The 17,228-nt window shown below is 34.6% G+C and overlaps 1 protein-coding gene across 2 annotated transcripts in view; it reads right to left on the minus strand.

The window, feature by feature from the left end:
* Window positions 1-16,724, minus strand: part of LOC125677158 (uncharacterized) — a 44,930-nt gene extending 28,206 nt beyond the window's left edge. Inside the window, exons 1-5 of one of the 2 annotated variants that reach the window (XM_048915133.2) lie at window positions 16,648-16,724; window positions 8,972-9,022; window positions 5,729-5,975; window positions 5,513-5,632; window positions 1,141-1,285 (exon numbers count right to left, since the gene is read on the minus strand). In XM_048915133.2, coding sequence (XP_048771090.2) covers window positions 1,141-1,285; window positions 5,513-5,632; window positions 5,729-5,975; window positions 8,972-9,016 — 557 coding nt within the window. In that variant the 5' untranslated portion in view covers window positions 9,017-9,022; window positions 16,648-16,724. Of the gene's footprint in view, window positions 1-1,140; window positions 1,286-5,512; window positions 5,633-5,728; window positions 5,976-8,971; window positions 9,029-16,647 lie in introns of those variants that run through there. The other variant, XM_048915132.2, reaches the window with a different exon arrangement.
* Between the last annotated feature and the right edge of the window lie 504 nt (window positions 16,725-17,228).

The following is a 17,228-nucleotide window of genomic DNA, read 5'->3' on the forward strand; positions in this document are numbered from 1 at the left end:
GTCTAAAAAGGAATTATCAAAAATATCTCTTAAAGGAACTCAACAGTCTTTAATTTGGGTGTAAGAATGTTAGTTTTTGTACCAAAGCTGATAATCTGACGATTGTACATAAGACAAATCTTTGATATCTCGAAGGATAATCCGAGGGACACCAACCGATCTGTAGGAGCCTGTGTCCCTTATACACTACACAGAGTGACACTTTTTTTATACTGGACGACGTCAGCCAGTATTGTTTCGTTATTGTGTATATTCATGAAGGAACATATATCGAGCGACAAGTATCCTCGGGGACAGACTGTCCAGCAGCAAAGATACAAACTCGATGATTAAATGAAAGGTGAAGATAACGAACAGTGATCAATCTCATAACTCCTACAAGCAATACAAAATTGATAGTTGGGCAAAGTATATGATGTCAAAAAGTCTAGTCTTTCATTTATCGTCGTATAAAGTTTTGAAAAGTCATACGTTTTGATGTTAATTTGAGAAAGTTTTGCAAGTTCAAGTTTACCAAAATTTCTTTAGAATTTTTTAGAATCCACATTTGATTGACACCACGTCTGGCATATGTAGTTCCACAGTACATTTGAAGTTTCTCCTTCACCGCTGTTAATATGTTCGTGAGAAGCAAGCAATGTATTTTGTTTGTAGGTTTATGAATCCAGTATAGGTACGGTAACTCATATCCATCCGACCCGTTGACTGAGGTCTAAAACTGGCGCATGGTTTTGAAGAAGAATTTCATCTTTTGAAAGGGCAGTTATAGTATAAGTGCGATTACCAAAAGTGGAATTTATGCCAGGAGAAATGAATTTCAAGCAGCTAAAACTAAATGCATATAATATAGTTAATTAAAGCAAAATCGTGAGGTACAGTTTCTCGCGGCGTCACTTAAGTGTAACGTCATTGTTGTTTTGTGTTTATAAGTGAAGTGACAAGGAATCTTTGAAATACCTTTACATACTAGTGATAGTTGGTATATGATTTTTAGATTGTGTATAGGTGCTTAAAATGCATTTGAAAGCAATATTAGAATCTTTGTAATTGTGGAACGCTGTTGTGTAAAGTTAATGAGAATATATCATTATTATTTAGAGGGACAACAAGAAAACTTGACCGAGTCCATTTTTTACTTACCATACAACTAAAATCTTCTCCAAAAAGTCTAATTGGTTACCGTCTTCCCCTCCAGCATGAGTGTTTACGTAAGTGGTAGATGGTAGTGTTATTTCCCCATCTGACTGTTGGTTTCCGCCTGAAGGTGAGTTTCTGCAACCTGGGTCTTAAAGATAAAAAAAGTCGATAATTTCCACTTCCTTCTATATGTCAATTTTATGAATACTTAAAGACTTGATTAAATGAATAAGTGCTGTCATTAAGAACCACTTTCTGGTTTTAGCATTTCACAAGGATCTACAATGTAGTCCGGTTGTTTACTAATTTATTCCATTGTAGATTCATTGCACTTAACATAACCATAGACATCAAAGATGATCTTGCTTTAATCCAATCAGAATATTAAAGGCAAGTTTGATTGAATACATTTTCACAGAAATATCATTCAAGTTTCAGGATGGATTTTTTCATATCTACATGTACATGTATTGCATGCGTTGAGATGTGATATTTTGTATTCATTAGATATAGAATATATACACAGAAACCTTGGTGTCGTTGTTCTAGTTTTTGTGTCAATGTTAGTTCAAAGGTTGTTGGTTGTATATTGTTTAACGTCCCGCTCGAGGATTTTTCACTCATATTAAGACGTCACAATTGCCGGTGAAGGGCTGCTAAATTTAGGCCTATGCTCAGCGCTTACGGCCTTTGAGGAAGACAGATCTTTATTGTGCCACACCTGCTGTGACAGAGGGCCTCGGTTTTGAGGTCTCAACCGAAGGACCATCCCAACGATTTCAGCTGAAAATTTTCAATTTTTTTCCCATTTTCAATATATATACAAATACTAAGGTATTTCTAATGGTCAGCAAAAATATGAATACAGAGCTTACAATTCTTTGTTATGTAAACAAGGATCGTGCCATGTTTTGTTTAGATAGTTTAAATATACTAGTGAATGATTCGTTTAAAGCAGTTTTTTTTTTAATTTACAAGCTAAGTCTGAAAACAATAGTGCTTGTAATTCTCGAACATTATCGAAAATACTCCCAGGTAATCGAACTCGGGTCGCAGCGGTTTACCAAGCAAATTAGTCTGACAAATTGTGATTAAAAAATTTTGCACAGATTTTCTCTATAAGATTAAAAAAGTTAACAGAGGCGGATCCAAGAATTACGGTTACGGAGGGGGGGGGGGGGGCACTTGATGAGGCAGGGCGTCTGTGAATTTTACAGATTTTATACAGCTTGAAGTATGTCTCCTATCTAGTCATTTGTACTATTTTCTATCATTTTTTTGATAAGGTGAAATTAATAAAATTTCAAGGGTTTTTGGAAAAAATCAAGATCTCCAAATAAAGTAATTCAAAAAATCAAAATCAGCAAAGGAATAGAGATAATTTCTATATACGTTCACTTAAAATTTTGTGATCCATATGGGCGGCGCCATATTGTTTCTACGGTTATTCGTCTTTTAATTTGGAATGCCAAAAATACAAGACTGACGTGCAATATGTAATTCAAACACTTAGTTTGTTTAAAGTGAATGGGATAATTATTACTGTTACAGTTTTTAAGTCAATCATCAAATAGGAAAAGTGTAATACGACTAAATAGATGAACGAGTTCAGGAGTTTCTTGAAACAAAAATATGCGATATATTTACGCTTACGTTTAAAAGACAGTTAAAACTAACCAACAAATTCAAAGTGGTAAAAACGTAAGCGCAAATATATCGTATATTTTTGTTGAAAGAAACATATCAACTTAAGAAATAATTATGAAATGTAAAATAAATAGGAACAAAATGAAGCTGAAAAAGTATGGTGATGGTCTCCAAGATAATTTCTCTTAAAACGTTTTTCCACTTTCAAACATTAATATTGATGAGTCACATGAGGGTAGAGCTACCTTAATTTCAAATTTGAGGAAAAAACCCAAATATTTATCAGTCAATAAATACTAAATTCAAAGATGAGCAATCTTTAATGAGAAACAGATACAGTGTATACGGTTACATGTTACGAGTGTATCAAATATTTAATATTCTATACTACTAGTCTACAAGCTCTTATACTCGTATGTATTATTTTCTACAACCAACAATTGGCAACTGTACATGACTCTGGCCACAAAACAATATATGGGAAGTTTAATACGCATTAATAAAATTCAACATTATTCAAAGTACATGCATCTGTAAAATTTGATTCAACATAGGAATTTCCTACTGGAATACATATAAACTCAAACTGTTTAAGGGTTATTTACCTCGTTTGGCCTTACATTTTTTCTTCCAAAGCTTTGCAAAGTTCACAACGGGTTTTCGTAAAAGACACCATGCCTTTGTCAACAACTTTCGTTCAGAAAAGCATACAAGATCTCGTTAGCAGCCTTGACTGTATTGCATGCTGTATGCGGCGTGTTTGTTGAGAGTCTTATTCAGTGTCCAGGTTGGAAGCTTATTTCAAACTCGGAACATGGTAATAAACAGAAATTTGACATGAAACATTTATAAAAACTAGAAGCGTGTTTCAATTAAGAAAAACAAATCTAGATGGAAAAGGAGTATGAAAAAAAAATATGTTCGTGAGGGAGTCGAACCCGGTCGTTTTAAAAATAGAGAACATCTTTATATATAAGAGTCGACGACCTTATCCACTTGACCACGCAGTAGACCATACATTACTGAGGAAAATTAACGTACATGTGAAGTTGAAAATAATACTAGTGAAGTTGTTTCGATTTTTTTAAATTTACAAAAAAAATGCCCTCGTTAAACAAAATTTCAAAGCGAAAGTTTTTTTTAGAGGAAAACTCGAAGAACATGTTCATGCTAAATTTATTTTGTTTCACGGAGGCAGTTTTTCTGAAATTCGGGGATACCCCTCCATTTTACCGCTAAAAACCATATACATCGCTTATTGATTGATTTAAATTCGAAATATTTTGTCTAATTTTGTCAATATACGTCTTTTAAACTTATTTTAAAAAATTATTGAATCAAGACATACATTCCAATTGGTTTTGTCATATATTTGAATAACTTAAATTTTTCGATCTTTCATGCAACACCTCTAGGGAAATTAACATGAGACGTGCAACACCTTCTTCAGCGGAAAAAGTAATAGACATCCCAACTATCTAGCTCTTCAGATATAACGTATCAGTACCCATTTTTGCCGAAAATGAACGAATTTTGGTCCAATTTTTGTAAAAGGCAAATAAATTCGAGTTATTAAAGGTCTATGCGTGTCTTTGATTTTATTTTATTTTTTTAATTCAATTTATTCTTAAATTATCTTTCATTGAAAAGACAGGACGTTCAAACATATTCCCATGACCTTTAAAAACGAAAGTAGAATAATTTCCATTCATCATGCGGTGGATTTTTGATCCGCCTCCGTGACTCGAAAGACAGACATATCATCTGTATTTTTTATGGCAAACTAGGGAAAGCATTAATTGTTTGACTGGACATACATGTATTTATTAAATAAAAGTTTATGAGGTTAAATGATGGAACAGTTTGCTTCAGTTCTATAACATGCAAAATAGTGACTTTGCGTAACGAAAATGGACGATTTCCGCATTCATTCGTTTTCAAAATTCATATTGTTTGCAGCCAACAACCGACACCATATTGATAATGAAAGAAGAATATTAATGGATAATTAAACATGCAAAATATAAATCTGGTTGTTGCAAGCAAAAGTATTTGTTTTTGCTAAAGTTTATTCATAATTTATTTCAAATCAACAGATTCCACTGAACAGCTCATCTTTAGCGTATATTCATGACGTCATAATAAATTACGTCATTTTCATGTAAGTGGGATTAGAAGAACATCCTAGTTGTGTAAATAAAAAGAATAATTAAGCATAGTATGAAAGTTGAAAAAATGAAAAAAATCTCGGCGGTATATAGCCAATAACGTCCCTTGTCCTTTAGACCTACATTGTATGGTTAGCGCTTAGGGTCGTAGAAGTGAGTGTTCATTATCGTGTCAACACCTGTCTCTGGTTTTAAGGTTATATCTGAAAGACCCGTGATTCTCTTTTTTAAATACCGAGTGTTTGGCCAAGGAGCAATGACTATATATAAAGCTACCTATTTTAATGTCTTAGGTTTGACGTGGCCATGGCACGAGCGGGGGTCGAACTCACGACCTCCCGGTTATGAAACGGACGCTCTATCACTGAGCCACTGCAACCGGTTATATGTCAAGTTGTAGGTATCTAAATCTAGATGACCGAAAGTGAGAAAAACGTCAAACTATTTTACACTAGAATTATAATTATATATGATTGAAATGTATGTATGCAGTCATACTCATAGCCTGGCTATCTCTGATTAGTATGTACGTTCTTCTTTCTTTATTTTCTTTTGCTTACATTTGTATACGTCGACTGATTTATATACATCAGGGCAGGGTGATAACATGTATTCCTTGCAATTCTTTGTATAATCATCTTCGATTCTACCCATTAAAGGGTTGAAGACGACACAAAATCCTGCAAAATAGGGAAACAAATCCTAAAGGTTAACATTATCATAGAACAAACATATTTACATAATTGAAGTATCAAATCTAGGATGATCACACCCACCTGAGCTTTGCCAGACAGGTGCACATAAATCAACGAATTCATATGTGCCTTTTGATAGTACACAGTGGTAGACGGGAGATTTATTGTCATCTAGGCAGTTATGTTGAACGTGTGTGCAATTTTTCTTTTCTTTTGCTGTATTCCATTCCTCAACATTCGTAGGACATGACGTCACTGGTGTTATATTTGTTGCATCAGGACAGGGATCATTAGAGGTATCTCCAACACTACGGTATATGATAAAGATCTATAATAAATACATATAAAATCATTTATGCTCTCCATTTTTATAAAAATATAAAATACTATTTGAAGAAAAAGGTTTTCTCATGTCCCGCAGCTTTGTTATTTTTCTTGGCAATTAACAATAGAATACATATTCTTGGTTGAAAATTGTCATTTATTAAGTTGACATCTTATTTACAAACCCTATAATAGGGAGATCCCCGAGTATCAAAACTACAACTCAGACAACCTAAACAAGAATGACATTGGGATCTCTCTAATTTTTATGAATCTTGATAAATACAAACGTAATAAAATAGAAAAATAAGGTGGCACCTTAAAATTTTGCCACACGATACAAATATAGTAGTAGGTACAAAACAATTCGTAAAAACTGATAAACAGTAAGATTTCACTTGGATAAAAAGTTTCCCTTCTAAAGCATTGTAACGTCACAGTAAAAATCAAAAGATTCATACAAAATGTATCAAAATTCAGAACTCTGTTGCAAATGGAAACATTTGAAAATAGATTTCGATTCAATGTAACAATCAATTTATTGCACAACTTTTTGAAGCACATATCAAACCTGCGCTTGATGTTTATTGAAAGAGAAAATGCGTGACAAAGAGTAATTTTGTTTCAGAATGCCATGACTTTTTTTGAAATGTCAATTTCATAATGAAATAAATCAAAATAACATTACGACATTTAACTTCGGACACGACAAAATCTCGGACTTTTTTTCTACCCTTTACAACAGAGATACAGAAAAACAGAAAACAAGTAAAGTGTATCTGCACTGGTATTAAACTGATGTACGTAACTGCAGTACGTACATCCCAAGATGGCGGAAGAAGAAACAGGTAAATTAGAATAGCGATGTTTTTGTCCTTTAGAAAGTAAAGTGAAATACACTTCCCAAAAGAGGATGTTTATTTATATCAATAGTTCACAATTGTACCCAAAGTCTTCATGATACTGTCCCGAATTTGCTGCAATCGGTATTTGAAATACGTAGATTGATGTACGTAACTTTCACAATATGATGTACGTAACTTTCCGATTTGCACATAAAAGATGTACATAACTCAAAAGATCTCCATTAAACTTTTATTCATTTGATCATTCAAAAAGCCCGATAGAATGCCTTCATCAATAAAAATCGCATGTTAAATAAAGCTACCAACATGCCATCAAATCAAACTTTCAATTTAAGCTCTTTTAAGAAGATTTAGGAACGTTCTTTCATATCTATGATGTAGTACCTACAATGCTATTAGTTAAAGAGCAATCAATCAAAAAATGGCACACTCACTGATAAACTTCATTCAAAGTACGCCACAAATATTCTTCAACTGTAACCAAACTCATTAGTATATGAGAAAGTACAGTATCGACCATGTTTTTGTAACAAAAGGATAAGGGACCGGTAATTTAACTTGGTTGGAGGCGGGGGGGGGGGGGGGGGGGTTCGCGACAGAATTTCACAATAAGAATTTTTACAACAATCGGATGAAAATGGCTTTCAACAGATTTTTTTGTTTGAAAAAATGTAATTTTATATGAAGAAATATGAAAATTTCGACGTGTTACAACACTTATGTATATCATTCACATGCAGACGAGAACGCGTGAAATGATATTAAAATAATATATTGAAGGTTATTAATTGTACTCGGATAAAACAGACTCTGGAGCTCTAAAGAACACATGAAAATTTTCCAGGAGAGTTAATTCCAGCAGAGTAATTGAGTCTACGTAGTATTGCAGCAAAAGAATACCAAACAAATCATGTTTGTCAACGTATCCTAAAGAAATACTTGGTAAAAACATCCCCCAAATATCTATGCACATTTTTACATCCCCCTCTCCCCCGCCCAAAAATAATAATAAAGAATTACTGAAAATCTATATAACCTGAAAAATATAAAACATCTTAAAATCAAGATCTTCTAAGCTTGTGAAACATTCATACAAGTTAATGATAATGATGTAAATTTCTCCTTTAAATCTTAACCCCTTCAAAATACCAAGAAAACCGAACCCAAAACATTCATTTTACCTACCCCCCCCCCCCCCTCTCCTCCGACAGAAATACTACGGTTTTGTTGGACCTCCAAAATACACCAAAATTCAAAATTTGTCCTCCCAAGAATAGACATAGTCTTTAAATGGTACAAAATTTGGAGTACCCCCGTGTGCAGCATCTGTTCGTATCAAATATCTCAAGAGGTTATAGAATGAGGGCTTTTTTTTTTTTTATCGCTAATGGCATTCTTTCTCTGCCACAAAGTATGTGCATTACTTCTCTGCTTGTTTAGCTGCTTAGAAAGCAAGCTTTAGGGTTTGTCGAACTACGAGTGAATTGCAGTTACGTACATCATAAAGGAAAATTACGTACATCAACCAAAAATATTTAATGAGTTACGTACATCACGTGTGTTTTTACACAGAAGTTTAACTCGTCCATTCAGGAGAAACAAACGGATTTTACCATTCTGAACGATAAAGCGTAAAGAAATACACAAAGTTGACTAATTAATATCACTGAATAGTTGATAGGATAAGATATGATCTAAATTGAAAAAAATTCTGTTTTTTCTTCCGCCATCTTGGGACTGCAGTTACGTACATCAGTTTAATACCAGTGATATGGTGGGGTTTCTTGCAGCATCTCCCTTATCAAGGCTGAACTTACTACAGCTAGTACAATAAGAAAAAATCCTGTAGGAGATTGGAGGGTGTCAAAATCCTATCTCTATTACATTTAGCAACACAGCTAGTAGAAGTGGTACACAGTGGTGGATGTTTAAGGGGTTATGCCCCTAGATATTTTCAACAAAAAATGTCATAGTTTATCTACCCTTCAATTTCTAATGTTATATTTGAACATTGAAAAGCAATTTATAGACCTCTTGAAATATTGTGATGCAGTTATGTCAAACATCGAACGCCAACTAAAACAACCAAACACCAACTAAAACCACAAAAACAAACAAACAACAAAAATCTCACCACATAAAATAAAGTGTTGGCTGAAGTGCCCAGGCATATCTTCATTACGTTCTGTAAAAAAAACCACATCAGTTTATTAGACAAGAATAACAAGAAATGTTTGTAAAACATATACCCCCCTCCCCTTTGGTGCAAATTTTAAACTGGTTACACACGTGTATCATTTAATTGATAGCAGTGCCAAAAGAATTGAAGACATGGAGCGGCCAATAACTTCCTATATCCATAGTGGACTGACCTTTGACTATGAGACCTCAAAATCAATAGAGGTTATCTACTCCTTATGATGTACCAGTCTACTAATTGTGGTGTAAATCAAGCAAACGATTTGTACAATATAGGAGACAATATATTTATATGCCCTGTTTGACCCTTCACTATATGAATCCAAAAATTAATTCGGGTCATTTACTCCTGATGATGTACAAATGTACCTCGTGTGATGTCTGTCAAGCAAAGGGTTCTCAAGCTATTGAGCGGACAGGAGTTTCCAATGTAGTCTGACCCTTGATCATGTGACCTCAAAATTAATAGGCGTCATCTACTTCTTATGATGTGCCAGTGTACCAAGTATAATGTCTGTCAAGCGAATCATTCTCAGGATATTGAGCGGGTAGTATCTTCCTATGTTCAGTTGACCTCAAATGTACTCTTTTGAATGTACCAGGGTGTGTTTTTTTCCCACTTTTTACCTCAAAATCACTAGGGGCATGTATTCCTTAGGATGTACAATGTATTAAGTTTGATGTCTGTCAAGCAAAGGGCTCTCAAGATATTGAGCTGACAATATACTCCTACATGTATGTCCATAGTACATTGACTCTTGACCTTTTTACAATCAAGTGAATGGTTCTCAAGATATTGAGCAGAAAACATGTGATCTACCGACCGACAGGTGCAAAGCAATATGTCCCTCTTCTCTGAAGGGGGGGGGGGGCATAAATAGTATGTAATAGCTTGTGTAATATTTACATTTCCAATGTGTGGGTTTTTTTTTTTTTTTTTGTTTTTTTTTTTTTTTGCCTTTGATATCTTTACAATTCATAATAACGGACATTTCCTCGTGAATGCGTAGCAGAGGTGAACAATGTCCGTATGAATCTTGATAAACACAGTACGTCTACCCTAACGGCTGTGAATTCTCCTACAAAAATAATATAAGAAATAAATTTCGATTTTGAAAATACATGAGGGTATACACAGCATCGCTTACAGCTGGTACACTTTTCATGATAAGACCTGGTTGTTACATGTACAAGGATCATTCGGAAAACAATGAAATCATATAAAGACGATTTTGATGCAGTGTTGAATTAAAAAAAATAATTCCCAGGATGATATCGTTGAATTGGAATCGAAAGATTGAACTATAGAATACACAGCTTGCTGTCAGAGCAGGCAGTCGTTTCACGTTGTTAAGATGGTCAATACTATGGATTGGGAAAACATCTTAAGAGAATGCCTACTATAATCCAGCACATCCTCCTAGTTTGAGCGTTGACAACAATTGCAATTTTTTTTTTTAAGTTGGTCGAGATATTTCGATCTAGAAGATTCAAAAATAGCTACAAAATTTACAGCGACCTGCAGAAGTCCCGTCATTTGACAAGGAACTGATGACCAATGGGACAACGATTGCAAGATACAATGATGGAGTTCATAGTGGTTATGGATATTGTTCCAAATATGTACGAGTATGGTTAAGACCACTAGATCGCCAGTTGAAAGGCACTTCCAGATATGTTGAGTGGTCACCGTATTCCAAACCGAATTCGTAGAGACATACTTCATGAAGCGCATTAGTGCTTCATGAAAGGTGAAGATAACAAACAGTGATCAATCCCATAAGCAATACAAATTAGATAGTTGGGCAAACACGGACCCCTAGACACACGGTCATCAGAGGTGGGATCAGGTACCTAGGAGGAGTAAGCATCCCCTGTCGACCGGTCACACACGCCGAGAACCCTATATCTTGGTCAGGTAAACGGAGTCATCTGTAGTCAAAATCAGTGTGCCAAGAACCGCTTAACAATCGGTATGAAACACGTCAGATAGCATTTGACCGAGATTGTTGAAACCCCTGCACAATGACCATCATTGTCAGTAACCTATCTCGATTTAAAAAACTGACCATACGCAGAACAAGCTGTTGTGTATTGAATCAGTTGAGAAATATAAACACCGTATGTAGGTGATAATGGAGGAATATTGCTACACAAATATGGGAAGTTGACGATGGAAAAGCTGAAATCATCCCGTTTGTCATACAGTTGAGTTGTTAGTTTGCCGTTAACATCTACTTTCAATAAAATATCTAAGTATGAAGCAGAAGTGGACGATTCTCTGGTGTGTTTTATTTCGAGTTCATTGGGATATATCGAATCGACATATGAATGAAAATTATTATTGTTAATAGATAAAACGTCCTCGATGTATCTGCATGTAAATGTCGAATTGAAGGCCACGGCCAGATATGTTTTCTTCTCACGTAGAAGTTTGTGAATAAATTTTGCTTCATAGGAATAAAACAACAGGTCAGCTCACAAAGGAGTACAATTCGTACCCATGAGAATTCCAACAGACTGTTGGTAGACCTGATCACCAAAGCCCACGAATATATTGTCAATGAGGAACTCTAGCATATCTTATATTTCAACTTCAGAGTGGTATTTAACAAAGTGATTTTTGGATGATTGATCACTAGATATGAATATTTGCGTTTTCTATTTTTGTTGAAGAAGCAACTGTCTGTGATGTCAAAAGGTCTAGTCTTTAATTTATTATAAGGAATAAATGTGTAGTGTTGAAAAGTAATACGTTTTGATGTTGTGGATTTGAGAAAAGTTTTGCGATTTCAAGTTTAGTAAAGAACTTTCTTTAGAATTTTTTAGATTCCACATTTATATTCCGCATATATAGTCGCGCACAGTACGTTTTAAGTTTTTCTTTCAATCTGTTATATTTTCGTGAGGAGCAAAGATTGGGGTTTGGTAGGACACTTATTGGATCCTGCAATGTATCTTTGTAAGGTTAAGAATTCACCCATTCACTGGGATTCAACGAAGTACACTCCCTCCCCTCCCCTCCCGAGACCATCAATACATTTTTAAATACGATATTCATCTGATATTTTCTATGGTCTTAATTTTTTCCGTGATTATAGAGGTCGATGTCACGACTAGCTTTTTGTAAGAGTTTATTAACAGTTGCTGATATGTACAAACACATGGATGAACATTAAAAAGTTTTTATTTTGGTTGGACATGTTTTGTGATGACACAAACCTTGAAAGTCAGTAATAAGTAGAACACTTCCCAATATGTCAGATATCGAATGGTCCGGGGCTGTTCTGGGAGGCTTGTGCCTTATAACTTAAAACATTTTACCAAAATTAGGTTGTACACTACCCGAAGACGTCCAAGAAATCAGGCCACTGTTTACAATATAGCAGTTTTTCTGTTTGTCATTCCAGTGGTGGATCCAGAGGGGATTCCAAGAGTCGGACCCCCCTCCCTTCATAAGAAAATTTTGAGGGTGGATCCCCCTTTGAAAACCAAAATTAATGGTAACCCCCTTCCCTTTCAAAAATTCCTGCATCCGCCCCTGCATTAAAATAGTGCATTATGTTTTTGATTGTCGTTTGACAAGACACGACTTGTGTTAATCATGTTGGTTTTAAATTGTCGCACTGGACAGAAACTGCTGTTATGAACACATTCGCAGTACTGAGTTTTAAATTTTGAACGACCGTTCATTTTGTCTTTGGTCAACTAACCGCATGACGGATTACAATTGCATTCATAAAATCATTATCTAATTTTCAACACGGAGAGAGATCATTCATATTACATAAGGGACATTTAATTTGGAGCCTCAAGAGACTTCCTGATAATCGTGTTTTATTGACAGTATATGATATCACTAAATCTAACATAAGTGATGAACGCAATTATTCAAAAAATGTTCTTAAATTCATCTGAATTAAAGATATTGTTCATTCAATTCATGTGTACAACAATTCAAACACGCATTAAAAAAATATTTCCTCGATATGAATTCCCGCACTTTAATTTGAAAATACTTAACATACCATTATTTCACATATGATATCGTTGAATCAGAGTTTGTATTGAATGTTTATCGTTATTGTCTTGTAAGAAAACATACGTTTTGTTTGAAATCATGTCTAGGCTAGCAACATATATTTCATTATGTACGTTTAATTCCGTTGATTTTCAATTTCATAGAAGACCTCACAACTTAACAGTGCTGCAATGTTATGTTAAAACAAAATTGTAGGAATTACTTGGACTTGCCTTTAAAAAATACATTAAGTATGCCTATATGCAGACATGTCGCTAAAGAAGATGAGTGCCTTTATCGAGCAAAGAACCCACAGAAGGACAAAATATCAAAGTTAAAATTGAAACTCTCCAGAAAAAGAAAAAAATGCATTTTAGTTAAAAACAATTATTCCATAGTTTCTAAAAATGCTTTTTCGATGTGCCCATTTCAATGGAACATTAAAAACAAATCTTATTTAAAATCACGTATTCGGGAAAAAACGCACAAAATACATGTAACAGTAAATTTGACTTTTCCAAGCAAATTTTCATATGAAATGGGTCAGGTCTCCATTGTAAATAAATGAGTAAAATATGTTAGTACATGTTCAGGTGTAACATGTTTGGCAAATAGAAGTATGGAGACTTGACCCACTCTATGAAAAAAACTTACTTCTTGTGTATAACTTGTCGTATTATCAAGTAAATTTCTAAGTTCACGTCGAGTGACTTTAGATAGCTTGCAATTCTTCATTCTTCAGCCGAGGTGGTGTGGCGACAGTCTCATTGAAGTTTTAGATCGGGACATATTGCATATACATACATGTATATAAGACACAATTAAATTCCTATTTCAATACTCGTCCCCAAGCTGCTTGTTTCAATATCGTGTCATTTTACGTATAAGTGTGCATTTCATTCTCAACTCTAATCTGCATAATTAGATAAAGCTTCCAAACCACTTGGGGATAATAAGGCGTGATTATCGGCAATGGTTCCATGAAGCCTGTGCTAGAACTCAAAGAAACGTCCAACAGACCGTAAATTTAGCATAACGGGATGATTGTGTACTTCAGGTGTAAAGTCAATGGAGCGAGAAACTTCTTGGACTTCGAGTTAAAATCCACCTATGACGTCATTCTTTTGTTCGAACATTCCATTATTTTTCAGAAATGGAGTATTCGGAAAGTAGGTCAACCTTTATACAAGTAGATATAAATGCATGTAACAAAAGAATGAAAAACGTAAGACATGATTAAAATGCACAAAGTTTAGTTTTTATTAAGGTGGATTTTAAGTGGGTCAATGTACTCGTATCACTCCATTCCTTAAAAGCAATGGACCTCGGCCCCTTCGGGTCCTCGGTCCATTACTTTTAAGGAATGGAGCGATACTCGTACATTAACCCTTACATAACACATGTGTTTTTAGGACAGTAAATCTACTTCGAGATAAGCCAGGTATTCGAGATTTCCGTGTTCGGGATACCTTTTTTTTCTTAAAATCATGACTTTAGTAAAACTGACCGGGGTCGTTGACTCACTTTGAGACATCCGTGGTATTCGACATATCGGTGTTCGAGATACCGAAGTTTACCTGTATGTGGTTCGAATACCAATTTTTCCTACCTATTTTTTTTCCTATGAATTATTAGACTTACCATAATTATTCGTCTCTGGCATTTGATGCTAAGTTTTACTCATAGCATGCAGTCTTAATGACGATCACAAGTAATTGATTCCAACATGCAGCTAGTGAATAAATGTAAACAAGTATGGGGCCTCCTGTGAAGCATGAATGTTGTTTATGTAAACAACAACTTAAAGGAAAATTAAAGAGAATAATTTCAATAATGCTTAACAAGTTACTTGGAGAGACCATGACAAAATCCAATTATGCAGACAGTGCAGGCTGTCTAAAAGGCACAGTGAACTACAGTGCAGTACAAAAACAAACACGAAGCAAGTGTATGTTTCTGTCCCATTTGTATTTGCTGGAAAATCTAACAGCAAATGTGCGTTCTGTAATTACTGTAAAACCGGCCTCAGAGTTGTACCAAAAAAAAGGGGGGGGGGACTGATGACTTTATTATATTTGGTACAATGTATATTATAATCATGTCATAAATTAATCATTGAAACTGGTAGACACAGAAATATACCTGCACATCTTAGAATATGCTCACTTTGAAATTCTGGTGCTGTGGGTGACGAAATGCATTTTCTATTGCGTTGTGATAAATTTAATTTGGTAAGACTTGAAGTATTAAAGACAAAAATGAATAATGTTCTAATTTCAGTTGTCTACAAGACTTGGACAAATTTATATGGTTAATGAATAATGAAAATCCAAGAATACTTGTGTCTGTTTCCAAATTCATAAAATTGTATTGTGACTAGTTCATGTATGAGAGTCTACATATTATGTACAGGTATATGTATTACACGTACATTGGGGTTTTACAAGTGTATGAATATTCTTGAACCTAAACATTTGGTACGAGGTGGAAGAAATCTGTATACCTTTTGTATGATTTATATTTTTATGATTGAAAGGTGTATGCGAATGGATATAGATACAATAACTATATTTTTATCTATATAACAGTATGTTCCCTATGCATCGTCCCTTGGTACCTTTAGTTGTCGTTCAAACATTATTGTACTCATGATCAATTGCAATGTTTAAAATGTATATGCCCTTAGGGGCCCATTATTTGGCAATAAACTATCTGTATCTGTATTAGTACCAGTAGATTGTAATTGCTGTTCAAAACATTTGTTGGGGAAAAACTGAATTCAAATCAAAGCATTAATACTGCACCATACAGAAAACGCTATTCCATATTTGATTTACACCACAAAACACGCGAGAGTTTTTATTCCCACCAGTTAATACGTCAATGGAAATGCAGAGCACGTACTGTTGGATGTCGCGAGCATATATGCAGTGTCATTTGGTTCCTTAGGTACTCCAGGCATCAGTGTAATTTTGTGTGTGCTACATGTAAAAACCGCTTACTGTATGATGCTGCCTGTGAAACAAATTCTGATGATGATTTTGATTAAATATTCTTCTTTGAAGTATGATATATATAGCTCTAGCAAGTTTATCGTTATTTCGGTTTTCAAACATTTCGGTTGAACATCACTGAAGAGACATTATTTGTCGAAATACGCATCTGGTGCATCAAAATTGGTACCGTATAAATTTTACATATATTTGTTTTTAATTCTAAATATTTTGGACAGCGTTTTAGTACGGTACTGTATCTATTTTAACTACGGGTACCATCAATGCGGATTTTAAACTCCCGATTCGCGACCGGTGCCAATCATGAATACACTGTATTGTTCGCCAAGTTCACCCATCTTCTTTAGTTTCAAAAACTGGTGCTGTGTTTGAGAAATTCTATCACAGGCATTCATCTGAACAGAGGCGAATGTTACATGTATATGCAATTTTCAATGCACTATCAAGGTTCATATTTTGCATATCATAGACCATGTGAATGTGTATCACTGAATCAATGATTAAACACATTCGTAGCATACACGCGGCCGTATCACAAGGTCAATCGTATTATCATTATTTATTACTATCACTTACTTTTAGACGAAAATCTGATCACTCCATATATTCATAACCTGTTCATAACCATATTGGTTTCGTTTTATATATGTTTTAATGTTTCTTCTTTAAATCCCCTACCGCTTAATCAGAATAAATCACGCCATGAGGGAAGACATGGTTACCCGGCTGCGCTTCTAAGACAATTTCAATAGGGTCGTTTACTTCCCTGATAGACTGTGTACTACGACTGATTACAGACAGCGCGGGATCAGCAGATTCAGGTTGTTGATAATGTATTAGTTGGACATTCTGCCACTACTATTGATATGTTTCTTTACTTCGCGTTGTGCGGGTTTTTTTTAATGATAATAGGTTTTATGTAAAGTATTCAACCCTTTAGGTATTTCCAGGTAAGTTTGAGTCCGCCTAGAGTAAGGCTAGTAATTGAATAATAAATACATATTAAAACTTTAAACCTTTAATAAAGTTCAACAATTGTATGATAAATATCAAAATAATAATCCCAGGGAATGAATGTGGCTTGAGAGAAAAATATAACTAAATAGGAAAAATAAAGAAATAATAAACAACCGATATATGCACCCAGGGGTGCATGA

The sequence above is a fragment of the Ostrea edulis genome, chromosome 3 (assembly GCF_947568905.1).
Source record: "Ostrea edulis chromosome 3, xbOstEdul1.1, whole genome shotgun sequence".
In the NCBI taxonomy this organism is placed as follows: Eukaryota; Metazoa; Mollusca; class Bivalvia; order Ostreida; family Ostreidae; genus Ostrea; species Ostrea edulis.